Raw genomic sequence first — 18,087 nt, 5'->3', positions numbered from 1 at the left:
CAGTATCGAGATTACAAACATGACCCAGTACCAACAAGTGCCTCAAAAATGTCCACAAGCTGATTTATTAACAGTAAATCTAAGCCATCCAATCATTAAATATTTCAGCATAGTTGAAGGACTAAGATGTTCCTTAGGAAAGAGGGCATCTACAAACCGAAAATTCATTCTCAAACGCACACAGAGGAGAGCAGGAGCTTCTCACCAGTGCAGACTGTTTTTCCTCCCTACCCCTGGGACCCAACACAGACAACCAGCATGGCAGGTTCTCTATAAGCCTGTTACTAATGTCCAATACCAAAACCCTGTAACTCACAATCACTGGGTCACTTTTAATCATAATACACTGTATAAAACTCAGAAATGGCATATCTAACACTGTGAGTGATCGCATTTTCTTAAAAAAAAAACTGATAACACAAAGAAAAACAATAAAAAACTAAAAACTAAATAATCACATCCTCCTTTGGATGAAACAGAAAATCACAAACTATAGCATGAAGGCACCATACCTAAATACAGTTCTGCAGTTCTCATTCTTACTCTCTACTTTACAAGTCTGTGACATTCAAGCAAATCCGAAATGTTTTCCAAAAGGGGTCCCCAAAAATCAAGTTTTAAGCCCCTGGGTTTTGTGGATTACAAAGAGATGTACATAAAATAATAATCCTTCCTTAATATATTTTTATCCTCCATATTTATTCTAAGTAATGCTAAGAATTGTAATATTTGAGAATCTGATATAAAAACCATTTTGATATACCAACAAAATACTTTTATCAACCTAGACACAAATCTGGACCACCTTAATCTTGAATCCTCAGCTCCACTTTCTCTTGTAATCAACGACAACTAAATGTAACTTGGCAGTGAGCCAGCCACCAATCCACACATTATATCAGATAATTAAAAATACAGCGTTATGTAATCTTATTTAATGGTTACTTGGCTTGTATTGAAAACCATCCAAACCAATATCAGAGACTTGGATTAAATTATAATGCATAAGACATTTCTAAAGATGTTTTTTAGTAAGAGTCAGCACATCCCCTACTAGCAAATATAAAACATGCAACACCACTTTCATCTGCAATTAACCTCTCCTTGGCAAGAATTGCAATGTCAATTCACCCTACAGGAACCAAGGCGGGGTCCGGAGTGGGATCCCAAAGCCTATTTTCTTTGACTGACTTTTAACATCAAATAAACATTAACCACTAATTTTGTTAGAGAAACAAATTCAGAGGCCAGGCACGGTGGCTCACACCTGTAATCCCAGCACTTTGGGAGGCTGAGGCAGGCAGATCACGAGGTCAGGAGTTCGAGACCAGCCTGGCCAACACAGTGAAACCCCGTCTCTACTAAAAATACAAAAATTAACCAGGCATGGTGGCGCACACCTGCAGTCCCAGCTACTCGGGAGGCTGAGGCAGGAGAATCGTGCGAACCCAGAAGGCAGAGGTTACGGTGAGCCTAGATTGTGTCACTGCACTCTAGCCTGGGCAACAGAGCCTGGGCAACTTCGTCTCAAAAAAATAAATAAATAAATATTCAGGAAACAAATTCATTTAGGAGGTGGAGGAGGAGAACCAGTTATTCTGGTAAAATGAAAATAAAATCAGCAATCAGTGCCCACGATGAAACACAAGTCTGGAAAAATATAAAAGCCAATGTATACCAGACAGGAGTATATCTCTTATTGTCATCCTAGCTCAAGAAAGAAAAAGAGTAATTCAGTTAGGAAGTTGATCAATCTTTACGAACACTGAATTTTTAAAGAACGACTACACCTCATCTATAAACTGCTTCATTATCATAATGCATTGATTATTAAACTAATACACTAGTCACAGGAGGGCTTTAATTCAAAACTGCCTCTTGGCCTCAGTATCAAAATCCTGGAAGATAAATCTACCGTGAATGTTTGCTTCTTCAAAGAAGGCAAGTGCAGACAGAAACTTTCTGTAAAAATCAGGATAAACGTCCTAAAGGATATATACTATTTCCTATACATTTAAGTCAGTTGGAAACAATCATACTAATTATATTGATTTCTGCAGGGTCTGAAGTTAGCAAGTGAGAAGTATTTCATTCCAACATTTTAGGAAGGCAAAATAAGAAAGAACAACGTCTTCAGAGACAGAAGACCTGAGATTTCAAATTAAATCTCAGTTGCCCAAAAGCTTAGATAGCTGGGATCCTCAGCTGCCTTCCTGAAAAGAGAAGACATGAACATCTGCCTTACCGGAATGCAAGTGTGAGGACAAAACTAGCGCCTTGGAAACTTTAAAATACTATGCAAACGTAAGGCCTTGTTAGAGTTTAGAGATACCATAAAACATATTTATTACATGGCACGCTAAGGTTTGCCATGCTGGCCCATTCTACAATTTAGTGCCGAAATACCAACTCCAATGTGAATAACTGCTGAAAACACAGTTGCATTAGAGGCAAACACAAATATAACTAAATAAGAAAAAATAGCCCATAACAAGTTGGTTGGATTTAAAATCAAAGCTTCCTCATAATCACGTAGCTTCAGATTTAAAACACTTGTAATTTTGGAGTTACATAAGAGTGTAATTAATGTTTTAAATGATAAAGCTCTGCATTCCGAATATCAGCCTGTGATTTAGGAGAAAAATGTTTCAGTCTGAAGTCATCTAAATTAACAGTAAGACAAGATTCTGAGCAGCACCTCCTCCTTCCTTCACATGCAAGGAATATACTTCTTATAAGAATTACTTCTATGAAAAGTAAGTTTATCAAGTTGAATACCTAAAAAACACTAAATGGCAACATTTCCCCAGTAAATATCTGTTTCAAGTAACTGGAAGCCATTAACACTGGTAAAAACACAGAATCCAAAAGAATTTTGGACGTTTTAGCAACACAATACTATGGCAATACGGCAGAGAAAATAATTCTGACTTTTAAAATAAGATAACGCACTGTACTTTCAGTTTAACTGTTCCTTAATTGAGTACAACCTAACTTTAATTCAGCTTCTTTATTAGGAAAAATGCACTTGAGTCCACAGTCCGGAATATTTCCAATGCCACGGATCTCATGCAATGTATGAAGAAATTTCTTTCACAGAGATGACAGCCCAGCAGGCAATAAAAGATACATGTAAATCATCAGGCACAGGAGTACAAACTCAACTGCAGAACTGTTCAGAGGGCATAGAAATAAAACTTAAATTTTTTTCTTTTATTTAGGAATGCATGCCCATTCACTTTTTCACAAGCCCATTTTATTAAAGAAATAAAAATAAGCCTGCAATTAAAATAAAATGAGGGAGCTCTATAAGTCTATTTCTGTTCAACAATTCAAATATTCTTAAATTCTTGGAGACAGTAAAGAGTCTCTCCTCCGCCATCGGTCAACCACACACACACTCTACTCTGAAGAACTGGTTGAAACAGGCAAAAACTGGAGGTCACTGTTTTAAAATATAGGTATCTATATACAAATAGAATATGTCTGCCTCATCTTTCACTTCCAACAATAAAAGAGCCAGGGCGAGCACTAAGAGCAGCAGATCCGATTCATCTAGGGAACCACAGACTGTCAGTGCACAGTAATTCCTGCAAAAGGTAACAGATCTGACCAGATCATGTTGCTGCCATTTCCCAGAGAAAAGACAGACCAGTGGCACCCACACCCATCTTCATCTGAAACACATATTCCAGGAAAAGTAGGAGACTGCTCCCGGGAAGGAAGGCTTAATTTACCGTGCATGCCAGCAGATGATTCAGGAAGCCACAGGAGAAGACAGCCAGGGGAACACTGTCCCGGGTAGGCGTGCCTCCAGAAACCTCTGTATCCCTGACACGCAGTACTTCCTAGGACCTTTCACACCCTGAGCTGGCTGGAGTCGTGTGAAAATGGCAAGGACTCCCTTCACCACTATTCCGAACCTCAAGCCAGCCACCAATGAGGGTCACCCAACCCAACGCCCTCCGGAACGGTGCTCTTTTGCCGGCCTCTTCTCCCCTACTGACTTCTCCAAGGGCCAGCCTGCAAGGCTTGGCATGGGCTGCCCATCCCCTGGGAGGGCTGACTGCCCCGCCAGGGCTGCTGGAGTCTGGACACAGGAGAGACAAAGGGCTGGGAGGGGGAACTGGGCTCCTCCCCTGGGACCACGGAGCTCCTCTCCTCTCAGGTGCTGGGGTCTGACACCAACCCTCTTCCAAGGTCCCCAAACTTCGCTAACAATGCAAGCACCTGTTCCCTTCACCTCTTCTGCATTTGAGTCCCTCAAGTCCTTCCATTTTCCTCCAGCTTTTTCTCCAGTACCTTAGACAAACCAAACGCCCTACTTCCCCGAGTCCAACACGCTCCCCTTCCATGACATAATTCAACCTCGTCCCCAACGAAGCCCCCAGATGGTCGCTGTCCCCCACCCAGAAGTTTCCCCTGGGTGTACCCGAGTCCCCAAAGATTTCCTTCAAGTCTCACCCATGCGCCCCAGCCTTCTCCTTCCAAGTCCCCAAAATTCACATCAGGGTCTTCCCCTAGGTGTCCCACAGCCTCCCAGGTCCCCGTGCAAACGACCCCGGAGGCCACCCGGGCCTCCGTCTCCGCCGCGTCCGCTGACAGCAGAGGGCACGGAGGGGCCCCCCGGGCCCCCGCGTTTCCACCCGGCCCCCAACCGCCGCCGGCCGGCAGTTAACGGCCGGCGCCTCACCTTGGTTCACCAGGCGCAGGGCGTGCGTGAAGGAGGGGTCCAGGGAGTCCTTCTCCGCCATCAGCTCGGGCAGGTACTTCTCCTCCATGCTCGCCGGCCGCCGGGCCCGGGATGTGGACTCCAGGCGCACAGGGGGCGGCGCCCGGCAACCCCCGACCCCGCCCGCGCCCCCAGCGGCGGGGACCCGGGGGCCAGACGCGGCAGCAGCGGCCAAGCCGGGCGGTCGGCCGGAAGGCGGCGGCGGCGGCACGGGGGCGGGAAACGACCGCTCAGCCCCGATCCCCGGTGGCCGCCGAGTGCCCAGCGCCGGCGGCCCCCGCGCTCCGGGCGCGGGCCGAGGAGGAGCGGGCGCGGGCGGCGCGGTTAGGCGGGCCCTCGGGCCGAGCGGGCTGCGGCGCCCCTGAGGCAGTCCACGGCGATCCCCGCCAGTCCCGCCAGCACCTGCCAGCACCCGAGCCACAGCGGCGACCTGCACGCCGCGCGCCGCCCCGCGCACTCTGAGCCACCGCGCCGAGCGCCCAGCGCCTGCCGCCGGCCCCGCCCCGCCCGGCTCCGCCCCGCCCCGCCCCGCGCCCGCCGCCCCGCCCTGCCGCGCCGCGCGTGCGCACTGGCGCCCACCGCCCCGCCGCGCGCCGCCTCCTGGGGCCGCTCTCCGCTGCGAGTCAGCCGGGACTAACCGGGCGTTTGCGAGAGGGGGTTCGTCCAGGGGCTCCTCCCGCGTGTCCGGCGCCCACCTTTGGCCCTGAGGGCCGAGTGGGGAGCCCCACGACGCTATTACAGCCTTTCAGATGCACGGACTGGGAAACTGGGGCTCAGAGAAGTCAAGTGGCTCGCCCAAGGTCACCCAGCGAGTGATCCTGGGAAGAGGGGACAAGGGCCGAGCTGGAGCTGGGAAGGGCGCCCCAGTTCGCCCCAGTCGCGCTCTGAGGAATAGCAGCGGGACCGCCCTGCTCTCTAAAGCTTCCTGGACTTCTCTAAGTTATGTCGCGTTGCTGTCCCCTCGTATTTATAAGAGAGTAAGGCAGGGGCGCCGTCCTTTCTCCGCGCCTGAGCTCAGAGCGCCAACCTCCTGAGATCCGCCAACTCAGAGGTCGGTTACATAAAAGCGCGTGCCCTTCTGGGTGTCTTTGTCATCCCGACTTGCTCCTGGGTTGTCATTCTCTTAGGTCATAAACCGGCTGTGCCTGGACACAGCTGAGTGAGCCGCGTCTGAGCTCATCCGCTCCTGGGGAGAGGCCCTGGGACGCCCCGCCTGTCAGTGGCAATGCTCTCTGTCCCCTTCCGCCCACCCCCAACCCCCAGCAAATGCTCTCCAAGGCCATTTCAGATTTCCCGAGGCATGTGGAATAAACGTCCCCCAGGAAGGCCAAGGACTCCAGTCCTTGCCCTGCCGTTTTTCCTGCCTTCAAACACCCAGCTCAAGTCCCGGCCTCAATGTCACCTTCCCTGGACAGCCTCTCAGGACCTCCCTGGCAAAGCAAGTCACAAGTCCCTTCTCTGTGTCCCCCCAGCTTGGTCAGAGGTCATTCACAGACAGCTGTAATTCTGTTTTCAGTAGACCATGAGCATCAGGGACAGAGTTTGAGTTTTGTTTTTGAGGGGGAAGGTCACCAGTGTGTAGTACAGGGGGCAGGGATGGAGGGTACTGGAAATGTCTCTTGGAGGAATAAGTCAGTGGCATACCACTCTCAGCCAATAGCCTGAGACAATCGCCACAGTACCCCAGGCAGCCCCCCGCACTCCCAATGCAAATGGAGGCAGCTTTACAAACCCGATGGGAGTGGGAGGTGGTAGAAATCTTGGAAGCTCTAAGTCCCAGACCCGAGTACTCAACTGCCCTCACTCTCAAGGCTCCACTCCTCCCCCGGGTAAGGTGTCATTTCAGAGTCCCCAGTAAGAGTCTTCTTCATGGCTCTCTTCAGTCTCAACTTGCAAGAAGCAGAAAAATGGCACAGTTAAAAGCAAAGCCTCTGGGGTTAAACAGCCTGGATTTGGAATCATGGGTCTGCTGCTCACTAGCTGTGACCTTGGGCAAGTTTCTTCACCTCAGGGTCCTCATCCGTCAAGTGGAGATGACAACCAAACCTATTTCATAAGAAGTTCATGAGAATAAATATGTTAACTCATAATGAAATACCCAAAACAGCACTCTGCCTATCGGAAATGCTGAGCTGATCTTTGCTTTGGGTTTTTTCCGGCTGCAAGGCTGTCCTCTGGGCCTTCTGAGCCTCCCTCGCCTTCCCTTCAGCTGTAACTCCAGGGACGCTGGGCAGACACCCATCTGTAGACTCCTCACTGCTGGACATGGTGCTTCGCCCTGGCCTGGCCAACTGAATGAAGGACCTGTGACTGTCGCACCTCTGTTTCTGACCTGGGCCCAGCGTCAGGCTTGTAGGCTGCTTGTGGCTGCTCTTCTCAATCCCAGGTCTATGACTGGCCTCTCAGCCCCAGAAACAAAAAGGGCACTTCCCAAACCACCCTCACCCAGAAGGGCAGGAGTGTGGATGGCTGCATCCTGGCTGCTACCTGCCTCACTATGCCACTTTGTTAATTAACTTAGAGCCTGAGCTTCCCAGTCCACACCCCCAAAACCAGGGGTATGCCAGTAGTCCTGCCGGACAACAGGAGGGACTCATAGGACAATGTCTTTTCCTTTTACAACTGAAGGGAAGCATACACCTCTGGCTTATATTCCTGTGTCACAGGACTTACATTCTATGGTAGGGTTCCCTGAAAGCTGCTTGTAAAGGGGGAAAGGGGGACAGAGAATGTCTGGGATGAGGCTAGAAGAGGACAATGGGGCCTGGATGCCCAGCAGCTTCATCGGAACACTTAGACTCTCTCTCTTCTAACAGCTCTTCTCCCTCTGTGTCTTCCATTCAGACCATCTGCCCCGGTGACAGTCCAGACCTTGAGTAATCACTATTTTTATTAAGTGCCAGCCCTATGTTTATGACTTAGGATTCACTATGGTTCTCACAACACCCTGTAAGGAAAATTCTATTGATCACCACTTACAAAGAAGGAAACTAAGGCGCGAGACAGTTTAATACCACCTTGCTTAAGGCTCCACAGCTGTCAGCGGGGATCCCAGGCCCACCTGACTCTCTGACCCTTCTTTCTCTCCCTTCCTGGTTCTGCCTTCCCAGGTAGCAATCTGGGACACTCCTGACTGGCTCTTCATCCCTCCCTGATCTGAGCTGGCAGAGTCAGTCCACCAGCAGCTGTGGAGGAGGGCTATGCACTGGGAAACTGACAGCAAGGGCACTGAATCTTCTGCTCCAGACCCTCCTTCTCCAAGAACCTTCCAAGAGGGCAGGTGCCAAGCGCTGTGAGTGCTCATGCAGGGTCCTCCAGGGAGGAAGGAGATGAATGTCTCTGTGAGATGCTCAGGAAATTGTCCCCACCCACCAACCTGGCTGAGCTGTTGGCTGTGGGGCACCTCCATGCTGTGCTGCACGCTCTGCTCATCTTCATGAGATCACCGTCCTGCAGGCGCTAACCCTCTGATTCTTTTGAAAAGGAGAAATCAGGTCTTGGGAAAAGCGGTGATTTTCCTACAAGCAGCTGCAGGTAGTACTCACGCTCAGGTCTTTTGGCTTCCAGGCCGAAAGAGGTCTCTGTAGAATACACCAGTACTCACTGAGCACATACTATGTGCAGAGACTGCTCTGGGTACAGGGGACATAGCCATGGACAGAACAGACTTCTCCAAAGGCCCTTAAGGGCAGGGCACTGGGGCTGCTTACTCCATCTGCAGAGTTTGTGGTTAGACTGACCAGGCGCTCAGGTCTGGCCGGGAAGCCCCGCACTGCAATAAGGAACTGTGGCTGCTCTTTCTTCTCACATCCAGGTCTGGGACTAGCTTCTCAGCCCCAGAGACAAAAGGGTACTTCCCAAACCCACCCCACTCAGTGACACTGGGCCATCTCAGAAAACACAGCAAGTCCCTGTGGCCCCAGCCCACTGCCATAGCGCTGTCTGCCAGAATCCACACCTGCCTCCTTTTTCCCCACCTACTGACTCCTGGGGAGAGAAAGACAAGTCCCTGGCCTTTTTGACACTAACTGCAATAAGTCAGACACAGCTGCAGCAAACTCAGTGTCATCAGAGGAGACACAAAATGTAGGGAGTGTGTCTGTGAGGAAGTTTTCATATTTGCTGCTCACATTACAAGCTTCTCACTGCTGTTCACACTACAAGCTTCCTCTTTGTTTTGTTTAAGAAAGGTGGATCCTATCCCAGTTACTCCAAAACTCTGCAGTGCCATACTGTGAAGTCCTAATCCGACTGTACCAAAGGCCAGAGAGACCTCGGCTTGGCCCCAGCTGCCTTGCTTACTATCCTCCTCACAGGATCATTTTGAGGTTGAAATTGAAGCATTAAGCTCACATAGGCACCACGTTCATTTTAAAGCTTTTCCACTCTCTGTCCTCTCCACCAGCATTGTTTGTGCTCCTGTTCACACTTAACACATCTGGTCCTCATCATCTGTGGACCCCTTTGCCTTCACACTGTCCTCAGAGCCTGCTCAGCTGCCCAGCCCCAGTGCCTGGTCCAGAGGTCAGTTCACAGCAAGCACTCAGCATTCATTCTGGATCCGTGTCTCCCAAAATGCAGTCCCAGAACAGCAATGCTACCCAGCCATCTGAGGCCAATTCATTTGTCATGTAAGGCAGGCACCAAAAGATGGCACATCCTTACCTAGAAATCAGTCATTTATGTGTCAGGCAGGAAGACAAGAGTGTTGACTCTGATCCCTGACTCCAGTCAGTTACAGCAGGAAATACTTTTTCAAAACTTGTAACTGTGGCTGAAAAGCCTTGACACAAGTGGGGGAGGACACAAAGCAACTCTTCAAAGTTGGGAGGCTTCACACAGTTCAAAGCCCAGTGTAGATCTGGAGTGCCTTCACCAAGGACTATTTGGTCTATGAGTGGCTCTCTTGTATTTTACTCAAACAAGCTCCAAAAAACTCCCTCATTCAGGTAGTCACAAGCCACCACTTTTTAGAGATGAGGAAACTGTTGCTCAGAAGGTTTAAGTGACTCAGAGATAGTAAGTGGAGAATTGGACACATGCTTCCATGCGTATACACACACATACACATGCACACGCACGCGCATGCGCGCACACACACACAAACACACACTCCACCCAATGTGAGGATGGATACAATCAGACCTTCAATCCCAGTCACTCACATACCTGAAGACACCTGTCTTTCTGTCTCTGTATCCATCTGCCCTGCAAATCTATACCCTCCTGTCAGTATTTGGTGGATGGAAACCTCAGTTTCTCTCGTCAGCTCTCTTCTTTGACAAGAGAATCGAGCCATCCTGGCTCTGTCTTTCTGCAGCTTAAAAAAATAAAATAAATAAATAAATAAATAAAAAACCACACACACAGATATTGTGCACACACCCCCTAGTGGCCACATGTGGAGACACATGCCCCACAAAGTTTGCGTTGGGGTTGATAACCACTTGAGTTTGAGAAGGAAACCCCAGATAGGATTGCAACTCCATCCTAGGAAGGAGGATGGTGAAAGATGATCTTATGTGGAAGACAGTGAAAATGGAAAAAGACAAAGAAAAGGGGAGGAGAAAGAAAAATGTGATGGAGAAAAAGAAGGCAGGAGAACCAAAGGAAGATTAAAGAAAGGTATATAGAATAGGAGGAGTGAGAGAAAAAAATAAGGCAAGCTTAAAGGAGGGACGTTTCTCAATGTGAAGTCTTTCTCTATTTCAAATATAAGCACAAAAAGTAATGATGGAAAATAACGCGAATTGGTGTGTCCAGGGTCAGCTGGCCATCCTGTACACAGGCAGGTGGGGACAGACGAGCCAAGGATGAGAGGCGACAGGGCCCGTATCTGACCCCGTCACTGCCTGACTTGGTAATATTTTCAGAATCCAAAGCTTTCTCTGTCCCTATTTCTGAGCTTGTAAAGGGTAGCTAATAGCAGTTGTTTGTTGAGGTCTGATGAGAACAATAAAGATTTGCAGAGAAAACCCTGAAAAGTGCTCTAAGCTCTTGGACATAACCATCACAGAAATGTGTTTTATTATTTTTCTCAATGCAGCAAAAACCCTCCATCCTTTGCTTCCTGGTGTAAAAGGTTATATGTGATGCTGGAGTGCCAAAGTACTTGCTGTATTTCAACAATGCGTCAAGTTATCACCACCTCTGGTGCTTTGGAAGATGCTGTGATTTGGAAAGCACTGTTGAAATGTAAAACATTATTGCCACAGTAGTAAAAATATCTGTGTCCATCTCCTAGTCCACTATTTCTTGTCAGGATGCATAGAGATACACACGAAACAATTCTGTACACATTAGTAGAATGTTTTACAGCAAAACTGCACATATCTGAGTTTGGCAAAATAATCAGAAACAAAATATTTCTGTCAGTGTCAAGTTACCCTTAGTGTCCGAACAGCTACCAAGGGAGTGATAAAGTGTTTAGTGTCCACTGCAAATGTGAACACATCCGGGTTTCATAGAAAAATGCCAGCTTGGGCTTGTGTTTTTCTTTAGTTAAGAAAGGAAGAAACAAACTTAAGAAAAATGGCTGTGGAAAAAGAATGGACATAAAGCTGAGATTGTGGACTTAAGTTAGATCACTGAATTACAAGAGAAACATTTTTTCTTGAAATCAAAGTTGACTTTTGTTGGTGACTCAACTGCAAACTCACTGAACGTCTCTGTGAATTTCATTCTTTGGCGTTTCTCTAGCGTAGCACTAGCCTTCCCACTAATATCAGCCCTCATCACCACCATGTCTGGATTTATACCAAGGGGAGACAGAATGCCTCAAAATCCATTGCTTGTTGTTAATGGAGAGATTGCGGTTACTGGTTATACCTGGGCAACCTCGATCAACTTTATCACACCTCTAATGACAGCTGGCATGTGCAATGCTCCAGCTTCCTCTGGCAAATCTTATCCTGAGAGCAAATTCTCTCTCAGTCTTCATAGCCATACCTGTTGGTCTGCAAGCATTAGCAACTTAGATATACAGACTATCATGATCTGTGCACAGTTCAAGAGTAAGTTACCCTTGAGCATATGGCGGTTGAGGCCACAAGTTAAGGAGTCTGATACCACTGTGCGCCTGCCCCTAATAATCTGGGAGCTTTGGGGCAAGGCAGCCTCTTTGTGCCTCTCTTTCTGCACTTGCAAAATGAAGGCAGTATTACCCCCTCCCCTGCAAACAGTTACTTTAGGACCTCCATGAGTGGCATGTATTTAAAGTGTTTATCACAGAACCTGACACTCCAGGGGCACAGAATGGGTGCAGCATCAGTAGAGCAGCACTGTCCAAAATTAATGTGAGCCACATGTTTAATTTTAAATTTTCTAGAAGCCAGTTGACAATGTGAAAAGAAATAGATGAAGTTAGTTTCAATAGGATTATTTAATCCAATGTATCCAGAATACTGTTTCAATATATAATCAATAATTTTAAAATATTAATATTTTACATTCTTATTTATTTTGACTAAGTCTTTGAAATCTGATGTGTAGTTTGCACCTACAGTACATGTCAATCCAATGTAAAATTTTCAACACCTAAGGTAAAATGCGGTTCTATCCAAACTATAAAATTGTGTTTAATGAAAAAAAAATCTTACACTGCTTCCATTTTAAAATTTAACTTTAATTAGTTAAAATAACATTAAAACCAGTTATTCACTAATGAGAGCCCCAATTCAAATGCTCATTAGCCACATGTGGCTGGTGGCTGTGGTACTGGGCAGTACAGAGTCAGAAGAAGATATTCTGGGACGTGGATTAGAAAACACACCTGTAAGTGCTTAACCAAATAGGCTCACCCTTGTCTTACCCTCCTCCCCATGAAGTCCCAGAGTAGGCTGTCCAGGCCAGGGGCAGCAGCTACAAGATGTTGTTAGTGTGCCACGCCCCTGCCATCTTTCTGCTTCATCAAACTTAGGGGGCCAAAATGGGCTGTCTTCATTCCACCATGGGCATCATGACCTGATTCCAGGCAGGAGTAAGGAAAAGGGAAAGAGCTAAAGGGAAAATTCGCAGCACCTGTTGAGTCTGTGCAGCTGATAGGATGCCTTGTTGGAAGCCTCATCAAATGGCTTTTGCTTAAGTATCATTAACCAAACTGTATCACACATGGATACCCTTACTTGCAAGGGGCAGAACTGGTAACTATAGTGTTTTCCCTGGGCACATCGCATCCTCCAACAAAAGTAGAGTTCCTCAGTAAGGAATAGAAGACAATTGATGTTTAGGAAGCAACTGATAGCCTCTCTCCGAGGTGGCCTCTGCAATTATCATGACTACTTCAACTCCTGGCTCTATTACTATACAACTACCATCAAATTCTCAGATGATCTGGAGGAGGCACTCACAATCTTTAAAGAAATGAAACAATAGGGTTGTGCATTTTTTGCTGGTTCAAGAAAACAAAACTCCCTTTCCTGCATTGTATCTTACAATTCAGCCAGGTATGACCCAGGGAATCAGAACATACAGGAAAGGGAGGGCAGGAGGACGGGACTGCCTTTCTGAGTGGACTCTGGGTACTAGGAAGAAGTAGAGTCTTCTAGGCAGAACAAGGTGTGGCGTGAGCAGGAAGTCCCTCCTTTGTGGGGCTGAGGGAGAAGCTGTGGCTCAAGTTAGTGCTGGATGGGGACTAGCTGTAAGCAACCAGGAGGGAGACTAGATGGAAGGCAGGTGTGCGCCCCCTGTTGTGGCCCTTTCTTTCTTACAGGCACCAAAGATGTTTCCATGGGCTCAGCTGTAGCTTGGAGGTCTTTCTTGAGATGCTGACTCCCTGTGCTCTCGTCTCCCCACTATGCCTCTGCTCATTGTTGAGCAGGAACAGATGCACTGTGAACCTCAGCATCCCCTAGATATGGTCTTGTTTCCTCTTGGAGAGTTACTGAAAACCTAAGCCTCACAGTGGGATCAATATTATGACCATTTCACAGGCCAAATGTGAGGCTGAGAAGAACTAATGCACACAAAATGCTCACTTTCCCCCAGCACATAGTTTCCAACAAAACAAATCTGAACTTTTTCTTTTTTCTTTTTCTTTTTTTTTTTTTTTTTGAGATGGAGTCTTGCTCAGTCACCAGGCTGGAGTGCAGTGGCGGGATCTCAGCTCACTGCAACCTCCACCTCCTGGGTTCAAGTGATTTTCCTGCCCCAGCCTCCCCAGTTCTGGCAGTACAGGCGCAGGCCACCATACCCAGCTAATTTTTGTATTTTTAGTAGAGACAGGATTTCACCATGTTGGCCAGATGGTCTCAACCTCTTGACCTCATGATCTGCCTGCCTCGGCCTCCCAAAGTGCTGGGGTTACAGGTGTGAGACACCACGCCTGACCTCTGAGTTTTTTCTTATCATGCTACAGTGAATCTTGTGTTTTCTTTCCTGTATCCTATTATTTCATATATTGGTCAGAATCTTGGCAGGAAACAAATGGTGCACTCAAAAGGAGTCATTAAAGAGAGTTTCATAAACAGCTATTTATAAGGTGTGGGTAAGGCAAAGAGATACAAAGGGAAGAGTTTGGCCGTCTAGGCCACCAGTGGGAGACCTTCTCATCCTGTGCCTAAAGAAGCCAGGAAAGAGCAGATGTCAGAACCTGAGAGAGCTGTGGAGGTGGGAGCAGGCCTCCAGCAGAAGCTGTGGCTGAAGATAGAAGACACCAGCCCTGCTGAACAGGGGCGGGTCCAGGAAGGAGCCAAGGCACTAAACACCCTGACCTCACTCTTCCACCCTTTGATCTCCTGTGAATGCCTCCCACTGGCTGAGTTGGAACCGAAGTCAGGGATCAGGGGAGCCCAACTGATGTATTCCATAAAGGCAAACCTCTGAGGGTAGAGACTGTGGTTGAAAAAGGTAGAGTAGATCTAGAGGAGGCAAAGAAGACCAAACCCTTTTGCAATATGCTGTAGTAAATAATTTTACCTGAAACATCTGGCACTGGCTTACTGGATTTCTACTCTGGTTAATTATGTTTTCTCCCTGCAGTGTTTGGTATCCTCATTCAGGTTATGCATACACGTGGCTTCTGGTTGAGAAGCCAGAGACAGAGAGGCATCCTGGTGCCACAGACAGAGCACAGTTTCTGGGCTCTCCCAGAATTTCACTCCATGCCTCTCTCATTAACTCATCATGTGAACTAGGACAAGTTAACAGGCCACTCTGAACCAAGCTCTCTAATCAGTATCACGGGAGGAAAAGTGGTCACCTCACTAGGTAGTTGTGAATATTAAAGTGGTGTGTTTTCTATGCCTCTGCTACCCTGTGGAAGCTGTAGACACAATGGCTAGGAGCTCAGGTTCTCAAAGTAGCATTTGTGGGTTCAAATCCCATCTCTGCCATTTTTAGGCTCTGCGTCCTTGGGCTAATTACTTAATCTTTTAGTATCTCAGTTTCCTTATCCACAAACCAGAGAGAAATTGTCCCCACCATGTAATGTGATTGTAAGAATTAAATGTTCAATGACATGAAAAGTAATTGGGACAGTGTGTGGCACTTGCCAACACTCAATGTCCCCAATTATATGTAAAGCACCGAGCTGCACGCAGTGTGTGCTCAATACCTGTTGAACTCCCTTCTTCTTTCCTTCAAGGGAAACGTGAGGCCTGATCAGAACTGGGCACACGGACAGCACCCTGTTGAGCTCTGAGAGAACTTCCTTTGCCCTGTTAGATCCAAGACAAGCAAGTGTTTGGGGCATTGGAGAAGGAATAAAGGATACAGTAGGGCCCATGGATGATGGCTCACAGTCCTCAGGCAAAGGAAAGCACAAGAGCTGCATCCCCAACGCCTCTGCCCAAGAAATAACTGGGTTTCTTCCAAGTATAGGGCTGCCTAGCATAGCAGTTAAGATCCTAACTAAAGAGCCAGCTTCACTCTAGCAGTGTGATTTTGAGCTAGTTACTTAACATTTCTATGCCTCAGTTTCCTCACCTGTACAAAGAGGATTACAACGGTACCTACCTCATCCTCACTGAAGATGAAATTAGTATATTTGAAAGTGCTCAGAACAGGGCAAGACATATAGTAAATGCTTTATAAAGATTTCTTAAATGAATAGAAAATTCTCAGTTCAGTAAACACATTTTGCCCAATTGATTTCCCTAGTGTTCAGTACTGGTCTGAGTACTGTCCTCTCTTGGGTGCTGAGATCAAACAAAAATTGTGCTTGACTGTCCAGGATAAAGATAGAAAATGCTTAAGTCAGCAAAATCAAGAGGCCATACATTGATACAAGTCACTCAAATCCACTGTTAACATTCTATAGCCTGAGAATAATTTGATATTTTAAAACTCTCATAGACAAAACAAAGCCTTGGCAATATTTCTTGATCAAGGGATAATAGAATTAGCCAACTGGAATGAAATTCTTGCTCCGTCTTTACTGGCCTGTTTTTGTTTGTTTGTTTTGAGATAGAGTCTCGTTCTGTCGCCCAGTCTGGAGTGCAGTGGTGCAATCTCGGCTCACTGCAAGCTCCGCCTCCCGGGCTCACGCCATTCTCCTGCCTCAGCCTCCTGAATAGCTGGGACTACAGGCGCCCACCACCACGCCTGGCTAATTTTTTGTATTTTTAGTAGAGATGGGGTTTCACCGTGTTAGCCAGGATGGTCTTGATTTCCTGACCTCGTGATCCGCCCGCCTCAGCCTCCCAAAGTGCTGGGATTACAGGTGTGAGCCACCACGCCCGGCCTTTACTGGCTTGTTTGTATGACTTGGTCAAGTTATTTCACCTTTCTTTGAGCCTCCATTTTCTCAATATAAAATGGGGATAATTCCTATGTCAAATATTCCTACAGGCATATAGCAGTTACTTAGTCAATGGGAGTGGTTTCCTTCTACCTTTCATCTTTGAACGTCTATGAATATGGAGAAAGTCTAAAATAAAATCTAATTTTGGAGACTGAATTTCACAGAAGGCATCAGTTAGTCAAGCATCAACAAGTTTGAAGCCAAATGTCCATCGGGGTTTATTTGTTTTCCTGACCAAGCAATGTGTGGCAATGTTTCCTTCCTGTGCTAATCAGAAAGAAGTCTCTACTGTTCTACTTTGAAAAAAAGGGCCACTTCCTCGGAGGCATAGCAGGAAATGCAGACTTTGGAGCTCAGCTTTTCAGTGCCAGGTCATGGATAACCTTTAGCAAGTGACAACGTTTCTAAGCCTCAGTTTCCTCAATGGTAAATATTGATTTTACAAAAATATTGGGATTGATTAAGTAATATTTTATACATACATTGCCTGCACACTGTATGGGCTCAGTAAATGATAATCATCATAGTAAGCTCATGTCCCCTTGAATAAAATTAAGCTTCTCATCAAATCAAACAGACTGTATATATAAAGTAGATAAAGAAAAACATCTCCAGGAATTGCTCTTGCACTGATTTATTTTCTAGATTTTCTAAAACATACGGAGGAATAAAACATTATGTTCCAAATGCATAATGCCACTTCTGTTGAAGAAGCTTTAAGTTTTAATGACATGAGAACAATTTACTTCAAGCAAAGGCCACAGAGATACACCTAGTGCTGGAAAATTTGCTTCTAGACAGGCCTTTAAAATTAGCCGAGAACCTGAGGCTGTGTGGGGAGAGCTGTCGTGGTCAGTCATTTAATAGTTTCTCCAAGATGTCAAGTTTGCTCTTATAACAGGCCCCTCCATTTAGCCTAAGACCCCTTAGAACAAACAAAATCCCTGATTAAAGGATTACTGTGGTCTTGTTTTTGCCTTTGTATCTCTACCTTTCATAAAATAGTTGTCCATCCTCTTACAAATAGCTTTTATTTTATTCTTCTTCTCCTAGTCTCCAACTCTTATTCTCTTTCAGTGTTCTCTGTCTCAATGAATGGCCTCTCCATTATTCAAGAAACCTGAATACCACCCCCTCCCCTTCACCCCCATGGCGACTGTCAGCATTTCCTGTTGCTTTTCCTTCTGAATATTTCTGGATTCACTGCACTTCTCTCTTCCTACTCTCTCTTCTCCACAGTCCTCTCACTGGTCTCATGGCCTCTGGCCTCCCTTTTGTCCGTTATCTACACTGTACCAAGACTGATCTTTAAAAATGCAAGTCTGGTTATTTCATCCTTACTTAAAACCCTTCAGGGGTCTCCAGTGCTGTTGGTTTAGATGAAGACCAAACTCTTTATTGAGCCAGGAAGGCCCTGTGCGATTTGGCCGTGCCTAGTTTGACAATTTCCTCTAATATTACTCCAGCCACATAGAACTTTGGGCTTTGGGGAATATATCGTAAATGATTTGAATGGATGCTCCATAGCCTGGAATGGCTCCCTTCTGCTCATAGCATTAAAATTTAATATTCCTCTGACTCTGGCTATTAACCCATTTCCATCATTTCCTTCTAC

At 46.6% G+C, this 18,087-nt stretch overlaps 1 protein-coding gene and 1 long non-coding RNA gene across 11 annotated transcripts in view; one reads left to right on the top strand and one right to left on the bottom strand.

Annotated features, from left to right (window-relative positions):
• Positions 1-5,192, bottom strand: part of KHDRBS3 (KH RNA binding domain containing, signal transduction associated 3) — a 204,065-nt gene extending 198,873 nt beyond the window's left edge. For 2 of the 10 annotated variants that reach the window (XR_008536856.2, XM_024345288.3), the window contains exon 1: positions 4,694-4,896. Coding sequence is in view for 5 of the 10 variants with exons in the window: in XM_024345288.3 (XP_024201056.1) it covers positions 4,694-4,781 (88 nt within the window). In the remaining 5 variants the exon portion in view is untranslated. The other 8 variants (XR_008536857.2, XM_024345290.3, XR_008536854.2 and 5 more) reach the window with 6 other exon arrangements.
• On the top strand, positions 4,682-10,968 carry LOC107976452 (uncharacterized). The gene is made up of 3 exons (XR_010159685.1): positions 4,682-4,766; positions 7,843-8,266; positions 10,779-10,968. It is a non-coding gene; the product is annotated as an uncharacterized LOC107976452 (long non-coding RNA).
• Positions 10,969-18,087: the final 7,119 nt, after the last annotated feature.

The sequence above is a fragment of the Pan troglodytes genome, chromosome 7 (genome assembly GCF_028858775.2).
Source record: "Pan troglodytes isolate AG18354 chromosome 7, NHGRI_mPanTro3-v2.0_pri, whole genome shotgun sequence".
Taxonomy (NCBI): domain Eukaryota; kingdom Metazoa; phylum Chordata; class Mammalia; order Primates; family Hominidae; genus Pan; species Pan troglodytes.
Note: the sequence above shows the minus strand (reverse complement) of the source record. Positions and strands in the feature narration are given on the sequence as shown.